The 11,604-nt window shown below is 33.6% G+C and overlaps 1 protein-coding gene across 6 annotated transcripts; it reads right to left on the bottom strand.

Annotated features, from left to right (window-relative positions):
* Positions 1–1,814: 1,814 nt before the first annotated feature.
* On the bottom strand, positions 1,815–9,775 carry LOC110819645 (Tetratricopeptide repeat (TPR)-like superfamily protein). Of its 6 annotated transcripts, none has more exons than XM_088211911.1 (4): positions 7,066–9,775; positions 2,856–3,771; positions 2,121–2,239; positions 1,815–2,004 (listed from the first exon to the last, which is right to left on the bottom strand). In XM_088211911.1, exon 1 carries the CDS (start codon positions 9,709–9,711, stop codon positions 7,186–7,188), a length of 2,526 nt encoding a protein of 841 aa, XP_088068037.1. In that variant the 5' UTR covers positions 9,712–9,775; the 3' UTR covers positions 1,815–2,004; positions 2,121–2,239; positions 2,856–3,771; positions 7,066–7,185. The 6 variants fall into 6 exon arrangements, with proteins under 6 accessions (XP_088068037.1, XP_021904605.2, XP_088068036.1 ...); XM_022048913.2 differs by having other exon boundaries at positions 2,121–3,771; positions 7,066–8,827; positions 8,981–9,774; XM_088211910.1 differs by having other exon boundaries at positions 2,121–3,771.
* Positions 9,776–11,604: the final 1,829 nt, after the last annotated feature.

Raw genomic sequence — 11,604 nt, 5'->3', positions numbered from 1 at the left:
CTTCAAACTTGTTATATCTCTACTATTATTCTTCAAACGTGCTATCTACTTTCAATAACTATATACTTTTTATCTATAAAAAGTTGAAGAAACTTTAAAATATTCTTCCACAGACACAAAGAACTTACTATTCCCAATATTTGGTTCGATTTTATTCTATTTATATTAAATTCTTGTCTATTACATTCATAGTTTCTATATCTGATCTTAAGCCCTCATCCCCAATTCAAATCTCTTGCAGCTAAATACTTAATTCCCAAAACCAAAGAGTTTAATATAGAGATAAGGGTAAAATTAAACATTTAGATTCTACATAGTAATAGTGATTAAAAAAGTAAAAGTAAATGAGAATTGAACCAAACACAATCATATAAATTTTGACACTTAATTTTTGGAACCAAGGGCCAAGAAGTAACTTCCACAATAACACCACACACTTGTCATGTTTTTAAGCAATTGGATTTTTGTGGATGAAGATAGTGCAATTTCTGAAATGAGAAGGGGATTAACCTTTTTTGAAAAAGTCATTTATTTTTTTCTGTAGAAAAGACCATTTCATAGACCACCACCAAGAAGCAATTTGGTGATGATTGAAAATAATAGAAGCAAGTGTTCTCCAACAATGACTCTAATGGAGGCAAACAAGACAGAAACCCCAAAAACAAAAAAAACAAAAAAGGCATTAAGGCTGGCAAGTTGAGTTCATCATGTCAAATGGGTTATCTACTAGAAACAAAAATGGTAGAACCATCTTATGTTGATAGGTAGATCTAACTAATGGATAGGAAAACAGTGTCGAGCATCAAGAGCCTCTATAATTTATACGTCTGAATGCCCGAAATAAGAGGGTGTTTGAGACTATTTCTTTACGAATAAACAGTTCTTTAAATCCATACGATATAAAATTGAAAATCGAAAGAAAGAGTACAAAATGTCTAGGAACAAAACTATACAAAACAAACATGACCTACAAAATTATTGATGGTAGCCCATTGGGATAAATGGTGGGCTAGACTATTTAATTCTCTGGGTAACCAGGACCGGTAAACATATAATTTATTCGAGATTACCCTAATCTCTCGGACTAGGGCAAAGATACACCAGTCAACTATAAACTCGTTATCCATGAGAGACAAGATGACAAGAAGAGAATCACTGCAGATCAAGTGAGTTAATCCATAATTTCTGGCGACTTCAGTTGCTAATAAGAGTGCTTCAGTTTCAACAATTAGAGGGTTATAGTCAGCCACAAGCTCGATCCACGACTAACTTTAATCTTATTTAACACTCATAACCATAGCGATAAGGGAGCTACTTTGCTGGATTACTTATAAGCAGTTTTAAACACCCTCCCCCTAAGGTTCTCATTTCATAACATAAAAAAACATGATATTTAATGGGTTCTTAGAAAGTGATTTAGAGGAGGTTGAGAATAAGCACCATAATCTTAATCTTAAATATTTTATGTTCTTATTTTTTGTATCTAACTAATTTACTTAATTACCATCTTGTAGGCTCTTAAAATTAATAATGTATACATAAAACAATTTTGAAGAATAAAATACTTATAATATATTATTTTTTTGATGAAAACAATATTTATGTTACAAATTAATATTTTATTCAAACACATAACTACTCATTTTCTAAATAAAATTTTTCCTATTTTAAGTAATTTAAAATACTTTATTATTCTAAGCATATTCTTTCACCCAATTCCAAACACCCTATCTTCTTTCTCCATCATCTCCATCCAAGTGTGAGCATGATTTGATCTTTCATCCTTGGATTAATTTACTTAAAAGATCAGCGCATTGACAACAATGATGCATCTCTATAATTAGGGAGCAATGTATAACGCACATGAAAATGATCAAAAACACATGAATAAGGACCATACACTGAGTACACGTTCTCAGGCTGGATGAATCTGGATCTTTTAGTACTGAAAACATGAAAGATATGTGACATGTGTTAGCTTTTCCACTGACATACCTGCAACAACTGCATCAACACAAACACAGAATGACAACAAGAATCAGCCAAAAGAACAAAGCACAACCTTAAAGATAATTTAAATCCAAAGTAATCTAGGTAAAATATCATCAGCTATAACCAACATGCAATGAATCCAAGACTCTAGGTGCTCGCTGGCAAGAAGCCGAACACGGTTCCAGAGTTTCTCCATCATATTATGTCCCTCCACTGCTTGGATCTTATATGGAGATTCTTCTCCAGTCTGTCATAATTGTCAAATGTTCTGTTAAATCAAGGTAGGTTTCTACACAAGATGCTTGTATGGTTGGAATAATGAACTAATACCTACTGACAAAAAGAAAATATACGAATGCTTCCAACATATTTTGCAGCCATGAAGTAGGGTTTATGCTCTTGAATAAAGCACAGAATTAGATTCAAGGTATTTGCAAGACCAAAAACTAGAAAAAAAAAAAAAAAAAAACATTCCAATGCTTAGCAGTTCTACAAAATAAACCAATACATGAATCAATGTTTCAAATCTAGATTATAGCTCAGTTTAGAAAGAGAAAGACGGTAATAATTTTCAGTAGTTTCTCCAAAATCAAATCTGTAAGTAGTAGTATATCCAAAAAATCCAAGGACTGAAAAGGTTCTGTGGAAATGGAAATTTATAACTTATTACTGTGAATGTACAGAACAAATACACTATGAAATGTACACACTTGCCATTACATGTTAACCTAATGAAAAAAAGCCTGTATTAGCCTAGTTTCACGCCGTCTTTAATCAAGTTATTTAATTTTGCAAATCAGACATGACTTTACTGGGGAAATGACATCAAAGATGCGGCACCAGTAAATTGAAAATTTTACAACCTTTGGTAGGATGGGTCGGCCATGATGCAGACATATTGGAAGGTTCCATATGGTGCCTTTCAACATAAGATACCCTTATATCTTCAATCTGACAGCAAAGCAAGTAAACGGCCCACCATTTTCCAAAGCCAGGGCTCCTCCCAAGTTTTATTTTTCTTTTGCATCTTTCCAGATTGTTTGGGTCCTTTTACTAGTAAGATGCCTTCAATGAGTATTTGAAACATCGAAGTAGGAGGTGTTATCAAGACATGATGTATAACATTTATTGCTTTTTCCAAAGCATGCCCAACTGACTGGCGAGATAGCAAAGTGAATCTCTGCAGTATAAAATGGATCCCCATCTTTATAGACTGTCTGCCAGTAGTTTTACTGACCCAGTGCCAAGTCCCTAAGCACCTTTACGTTAACAAAAAGCTCTGGTCCCAAATTGGGGAAGGAAATTTCAGTCCATGTCTTCCCAATAAGGCTACAGGCTCCATAGAGCCCCATGTTGGATCTTACTCCCAGTTTCAATTCAAAGCATCCTGACTAACCAATTAACACTCAATGATCAGCCAGCTAATAAAGCATATGATTCTTTCTCTTTGAAAAGGACCCACCATGAAAAAGAGAAAGGAAGCATCATAAAGATATTCCATTTGGATATTTAGACTGCTTCATCAACTTGCAAAAAGACAATAATGGAGGAGGTAGGATAAGTTCTCATATAATCCAGCACAGAAGATGAAACCTCAAAAACATGTAAGCGGTACAGTTCCTCAACCACTGAAGGAAGCTAATCATATTCTTATCAATATGTTAAGTTGCTAATCCTTACAATTCGAAGAAACCAGAGAAGAGTAGGGCAATTATGTCTCATATAATACAAGTACTGTATCTACCTTCCTCAGGCTCACTTAAAAGATTGGACGGAGAACTGCAGGTTTAGACAAAAGAAAATCAATTAAAACGCATATCATCCGAATCCTATAACTGTCAGGAACATCCAGCATAGTTAGGAAATACAATTCACCAGATGAAATGCATCAAAGATTGAACCTCATTACAAAGATTTAAAAGATAGCTTTTCTTCTTTCTATTTTGAAATAAGATTCAAAAGATTGTTATTTCACTTCGTTAGCCTTTAAGTATACCTGCACTTTCAGGGCCTCAAACTTTGCTATTTTTTGTTTTGCAGTTCTAAACATGACAATAAGTGATTTGCTGAAACAGCTAATATTGTCATCTACCAGCTTAAGAGTGCATGACATTCTCAGCCAACCCCAAGACCACATTGTTGTTTATATGGTCCATGGATTTGTGCTGGTCCAGGCTTCAGGCACAGAACAACAGAACATGGTCATACTATACTGCTCCATGTTCCAAACAGTCAAAAAATTAAACAGGTACAAAATTTTCTACTATGGATATACCATGCATGAAAGTGACCAGATACAAATTGATTGTCTGAACAATCATTAACAAACTAATATTCCTGTTTGGCGGCAATACTGAAATCCTAGATGAGAAAACTCAGGTTCCAAAGCAGCTCAGATTAACCACGTCAAGCTCAACCATAAAGTCCCACCTGGCTGTCCAACACATTTCTTGTTTTGATGACAATTCATAGAAAATATTATTTCCTTGACCAGTTGGATCATAGATGATATTTGCACCTGCTAGGTAAATATTTTTAATCTTTTAAAAATAATTAATAAATTGGGGACCAATTGTCCTGAAACTTTTATATGAAAAAATGTAACTTTTTTTATTTTCTAGTGGTGCCTCTTTTATGCAAATGGAATACCAAGTTTAGAACAAGGATACAGACCAATAAGCCATTGTAGGCAAATTGTGGGCAGTAAATGGGTATATAACAACAGTTAAATAATTAAGGATGAGGGAGATTCTCAAGATTTGAATGAAAAACTTCTTGTTCTAATACACGTATAATAATTGCAATTACAAGGAAGTTGAAGTTGATAAGAAATCACCTTAATATTATATGTATTATATTCTAACATGTAAATAATAGTTTAAACATAAAACAACTTGATCTAGTACCACATATATAACAAATGAATTCAGTGACTAATTGTCGTAGAAGATTAATATGATAGAAAATACTTAAAATACCATATATATTACACTCTAGCATGTAAGATAATTTAAGTTGAATGTCTAACATTTGAACAGTTTACATTGACAGGAAAAAATCTAACTTATTAACATATTACAAAACTAGCATTTACTATCCATGTACCTTCAAAACTGTAGCAATTATCATGTTGTAGTTTCAAATAACATAATCAACCTCCTAAACTTTACTCATTTTGCAAATAGCACATTCTGCTAATACAATACCCGTTGATGATAAATATTGTAGATATGTGATACAGAAACAATAGTAAAATTAAGAAAATTACATTTATCCCTCCGTTTTAACTCAGATTCTCGCATTGGGTTTGGCTGGCATAAAGTCGAATTGGGTTGACATGGATTTGGTCAAAATTTTAGATATCCTTTGGTATGATGGGACTAGTATGAGGTTGGCATCAGTCAGATGGGGTCCAACAGGGTCCAACCAGGTTGGTAGTGAAGGCTGCAAAGTTTTAAATTTATATTTTTGACTTAGTAAAAAATCTCTCAGGATAAGGAATAATTGCCTCAGTTAAAGGTACAAGATAGTAATTAGTACAACTCCAAAAGTACAAAGTAGTAAATATGATCTTCATTTATGTTACACTCTACCATGCTTCCTCATGTGCAAACTGGATATCAAGCTTTGCCCAAGAACACAAATTTAACCATCTACACGCCAAATATAAATTGATAAGCTTCACCAATTGTGGGCAACAACGAGGTAGTAACAAGAGTAGATTTTTCTAGAATTAGGATCCCTTAATCTGAGATTTTATGAAGTGATCTAGTTGAGTGACCATTTATCATTTTCGTTGAGGGATTATTTATCTTAAAATGCTAAAAAGCTTAAACTTACAAAACAAAGCTCAACTTCATTTTTATATTCTAAGAAATCATAAGAAGAGAATCCTTTTCTGAGCCAATGAGTTTGCTGTTTTCTGAAACTAGAATAAATATGCCCCCTTCTTTCTAGGATAAATCTATCCTCCTTTAAAACATTCTACCCAGTTTCTCTTATCTGAAAGTTTTGTAGAGTTACAGTTCCCAAGAACACTTTGATAGCAGAGCAGCAACAAAAATATCTTCTGCTTTCATTTAAAGGACATGTGTTCTTGAATCGCAAATAGAGAACAAAAACCAAGCATGTGCAAACAAACTAGAAGGTTAAAAACCCTACCCACCATGGAAGCTCTCCATCAAAGACATCTCCCAACTTTTAAATAAACTATGCAGGACATATAAAGGAAAATCAGATTTAGATAAGAAAAGCACCAACCCTAAACAGCCTAGTATATGTAAAATAAAAGTAAAGAATATTCCAAGATTTGATATCTTGGGAATTGTGATGTAATCAACTTATTTTAGTTCCTGAACTTAATCTGACATACTGTGAGTCTAATATCCTCTTGATGGTGGCAATATGTTACGAAATAAAAGGACAAACAGGGGAAATAAATACTGACCGAATAAAATAACTGCAAATAAAAGATACATGATTTATGACTGGTGACAATTGACAGGAAACACCTAGGGGATAAGAGCTAAAATAATCATCTAGGCCTTATCCTTTGGCTCCCTTATGGATCATATGGAAAGAGAGAAACAAGAGAGTTTTTGAGGATAGAAAATTGTCTTCTGATATAACTAAAGATACTTGGCTCAAGATCCTACATTTTTTTTAATAAGAGTCATCCTCTTTAAATTGATAAGGATTTAGGGGATTTGATTGAGCTTTGACAGATTTGTAAACAATTTTATACATGGTTGCACTCCTACTAGTGCTAATTAATACTATATTTTTTCTTCCGAAAAAAGAAAATAATTGACAAGAGACTCTAGGACTTGACATGTCCCAAAGAGAGCAAACAAAGAATCTAGGTGTCATCAAATCTCTGAGCAAAAAAAGTAAACTTCATAATAACTACCAGAAAATAAATGACCTAAAGTGAAATAGTTAGTGAACATATTGACAAAAAACAAAAGGAAACCAAGTTAGACGTGGCTGTAATGGCAAAAAAAGACAGTACAATAAGTAAGGACAGTACGTAATAAATCGCACAGTAGAATTTGACAGAAAATCAAGTTTTACCAGTTGACTTTGGCAGATCAGTTTAGTGGTAGAGAATGATAAACATAAACAGAGACCAGCCCTAACCATAAGTTTGAGCTAGAACAGGCTTCATTATCCATGTGATAGCTCTTAAGATTATCATGAAATGTGTCCACGCTCAACAAACCGTAACATCAGGTTGTCAGCCTCATCTGATTTTCCTTCTAACACAAGTTTCTTGCTCACCTTTTCACACAACTTCAGATCAGGGATGAGATTGCGACTAAACATCTTACAAGCCACTTTATACGCCAAATATGGAAGTCCTTTGCTCAGGTAGCTCTCCATAAGCACATGGCATGTAGTAGCATCAATTCTTGAAGCTGTTCTCAAAACTTTTCCCAAGAGTTTATCAGCCTCATCAAGCTTTCCGAAGCTACAAAGCTTCTCAATCACTTGATTATAAACTGTCCTACAGTTCTTTCTTGAAAGCATCTCCTCTAACAATTTCGACAAATCTTCCACCCTACCCATCTGACAGTATCGGTGAATGACAGTCCTGAATGTAACAGGTGTGGGGATCAGACCCTTCCTAAGCATCTTTCTTGTAAGTTCAGTTGCCTCTTCTATTCTACCTTTCTTTCCTAATGCATCGACTATTGTAGTATAGGTTACTGTATCAGGGTGCTTGTTGTTGAGATACATGTCATCAAGCAATGAAAGAGCAGAATCTAAATCATCTTTCTGACAAAATCCATGAATTACAGTAGTGAAGTTTACAACATTAACAGCACAATCCTTGTTCATACATTCCTCCAAGAGCTTTTTAGCCTCAATTGTTTTCCCCTCTCTGCAGAGAGACTGAACTAATAAGTTAATTTCAACTGGAGTCGGGAAAAAACCCTTCCGAACCATCTCCCTCACCACATCACAAGCTGCAGATAATTTTCCTTCTCTGCGTAACCCATGCATGATAACACTGTAAGTGATTTCATTGGGTCTCCACCATTCTTCCTCACTCATACTCATCATTTGTCTAGCCTCCGAGGAGTTCCCATTCTGACACAGCCCATTTAACAGAGTAGTATAAGATATGGTGTTTGGCTTGTAGCCATGTTTAGACATTTGCTGAAGCATCTTTCTAGCTTGGTCCAGCTTACCCTCTCGACAAAAGCCATTAACAACAGAAGTGTAAGTCACTATATCAGGATAGCAAGCCTTTGAAAACATGTCATTCATGATAACTTTTGCCTTATCTGTCCTTCCTGCCTTGCAAAATGAATGAACGATAGCAGTATGGCCAACCTTATCAACCTGAAAGCCCCTCTCTTCTGCATCCCTTAAAAACTGAAGAGCCTCATCTGCATGACCATGCTTGGAGAGCATATGGATAAGGGTATTATAGGTAACCTGGTCCGGTACCAAATTGTTATCTTTCACCATCTTAGCCATCAAGTCCCTCACTTCTTGGATCCTTTTCTCCTTGCAAAGAAAACCCATAACAGTATAATAACTAACTTTGTCAGGTGAACATCCTTTCCATTGCATTTCAGAGATGAGCTCAATGGCATCTTCAACTCGATGCAACTCACAATATCCCTTGATTAAACAGTTATAAGTGACAACATTAGGCATAATCCCAACAAGTTGCATTCGCTCCAAGAACCTCAATGCCTTCGGCAATCTGTTTGCCATCACCAAAACATGAATTGCTGTGTTACATATTAGCAGATTAGGTTCAATTCCAGCTTTTTGCATCATGGTCAGTACACGCATTGCATTCCTCAACTTACCTGCCCGACTATATGACACCATCAAACAAGCAAAGGATTCAGGGAAACTACGAATTCTTCTACGTGCCATGAGACGAAGAACCCGTCTAGCACCTTGACATAATTTAGTCCTACTAAGTATGTGAAGCATTTCATAATAAACAATCGGATCATGACGATACCTCCATTGCCGGTCTGCCCAATAGAAAAATTTCAGAGCAACCCGTTCATCAACCTGTGATCGCAATACAGCACAAACTTGTCTAGGCTTTAGACATTTCAATAAATGCCTCATTTCTCCTTCCAACTTTGAATTCCACGCCGACCTGAGTTCAATCAACCTGCTAATCTCTCTCACCAAAGGATGTCTAATATCTTCTTCTTCTATCTCAACTCTTTTGTAATATTGTTGGAAATTACCCCTACCAGAAGAATTCAAACCTTTAAAATCATCATCCTCATCAGCATCACTACCATCCCGCCCTCCTCCTCCTTCCTCTTCTTCTTCTTCTTCTTCTTCTTCTTCTTCTTCCTCATCTGAATCATTGACATCATGAAAAACATCAAACTTAGGGTTTTGACTACATTCCACGTTCTGGCTGGTGGAAGAACTCAAACCTCTGTAATCACGAACAAGTGTTTGTTTAAATTTTTCATCCTCATGTCCACCATAATCAAACCAACCGGATTTCAGACAACGGACATCAAAATGACTGGTTGAAAGATTATCAGAATCAGAATTTTCGGATGAAACCGAAGAACAAAAGGTATTAACTCTGATACAGGAATATGAGTGTGCCAAAATATTGGCTGTGGTTAACTCTGTTGCAGCGACGTTCGAGAAATAAGAGAAGTTGTATGGATTGAGAAGATGAATCTGTAATCTACGAATGGAGTAGAAGCACATAAACATCTGATTCTGCCAAAGAAGTTAAAAGAAGTAAGCATAGATGAGGACTCACATAGAGTTTGCAAAATTTTGTTTATGGCTTATAGGAATGTTGATCCGTCAAAAACCGGATCGGTTTGGACCGGCGTTAAACCGTTGAAAAAAAAAACTTAGACCGGTAATTGGACCGATTTATTCGATCCGGTTCAATTTTGAAAATTTTCCGATTTGGTCACGACGCAAACCAGGTGCAAATAAAAATAATTTTTTAATATTTTTTATTTAAAAACATTAAATATATATTTAAATTTTAAAATATTATATATTATAATATAACCATATGATAAAATATATATATTATATAATATAATATATAAAAAATATGTACTTTACATATATCATATTATATATATTACAATACAAATAAACTTTATATTTTGGTTCAAACTTATTGATTTAATCATAAAGTGTAATTATTTTTTTTCATTTTTTTATAGTACGTTGTTATTCTTAAAAACTTATTTGAAAAGAACAAATTTCATTATTATTTAAATTTTTTATACATATTAAATAATAAATATAGTTCTATAAAATAATTTATCTATCTTAATTTGAATATCATATTAAAAAAAATTAAAAATTTATTTAAAAATTTTAAAATTTTAATAACCCAGTTCGCCTATTCTATTTTAGATTGTCCTAAACTTGAACCAATATAATTTTTATGCAGATAATACATGTTTTGTTCATCCCTTAATTTTTCGTATGAAACAAAATGATATACCTTTTCGTGTATAAACCAACACGACTATCATCACCCGACTTCTGTTTAAGCATGAACAATGAGAAAAATTGATAAAGAAGACATCGTTCAATGTATAAACACGTTCTCAAAAAATAATTTTGCACATTAATTATAATAATAAATAACTACTAACTAAATATCGGATAGTACTGCATATACAAATTCAGACTAGTTTTAATAAAGTATGTTTATTAAATAAAATGTATAATAGAGTATCGATGAGTACATTAACTTTTAACATTGATATAACTTGAGTCAAACATAGGGCTATATAATATGCACCTTTTACATGTAAATAACAAAAAGATTTTATGTTCAAATATCTAATTTAATGTACCAGGATATTACAAATTACGTAAAATTTCATCTAACTCCGTAACATAAACTATTGTATCAACATAGTAGTCTAGTTTTTTATCGATCATAATAATATTCCTACCGAATTAAGAAAACATAAAAAAAGAAATGGCAATGCATATTCATTGCCCTCGTTTGTTATAACATTAATGAACAATAAGGAGACACACGTTTGAATTCATAAATATGGTGATATAAGTTGAATTAAAAAAAAGTAAAATAATACCCGAGATTAAGAAAATTACTTTTTTATTCTTAGGGTTTACCGATTTTATAAGTAAAAAACAAAACAATGATTCATATTACTAAAAAAATACAAATTCTCTCTTTGTTGGCTATAAATGAACCGAACATCGAAGAAAAAAAAGTTACTCTTTTAGATTTTATGTTTCTATCTCGCTTTTTTATAGACCAACTTCTGGAACAAACATAACAAATTTTTTTTTTATATATTTCAACTTCGCACTTCATCGCGGAGTTCTAGCTTTCTTTTTCTTTAAAAGAGATACAAATGTATCGTATCTCTCTCTTTTAAAAAAACATGTTCTCTCCTCCTTCGAGCTTTGATTTTTATGGCCAAAAGAAAATCTTTCCCGTCATACCTATGAATCCTCAAAAATCAATCCTCCATTTTCTAACGTGTCGATCCTCTCTTCCTTTATTTTCTTTCTCCCTTTCATTTCTTTTTCCTAGCTACCACTCCATCTCCACTTCTTTTCTCTTTTTTGGCCATGAAAAAATTTGGTGTTCTACTT

Source organism: Carica papaya, chromosome 9 (assembly GCF_054855325.1).
Source record: "Carica papaya isolate Zhongbai chromosome 9, ASM5485532v1, whole genome shotgun sequence".
NCBI classification, from domain to species: Eukaryota; Viridiplantae; Streptophyta; class Magnoliopsida; order Brassicales; family Caricaceae; genus Carica; species Carica papaya.
Note: the sequence above shows the minus strand (reverse complement) of the source record. Positions and strands in the feature narration are given on the sequence as shown.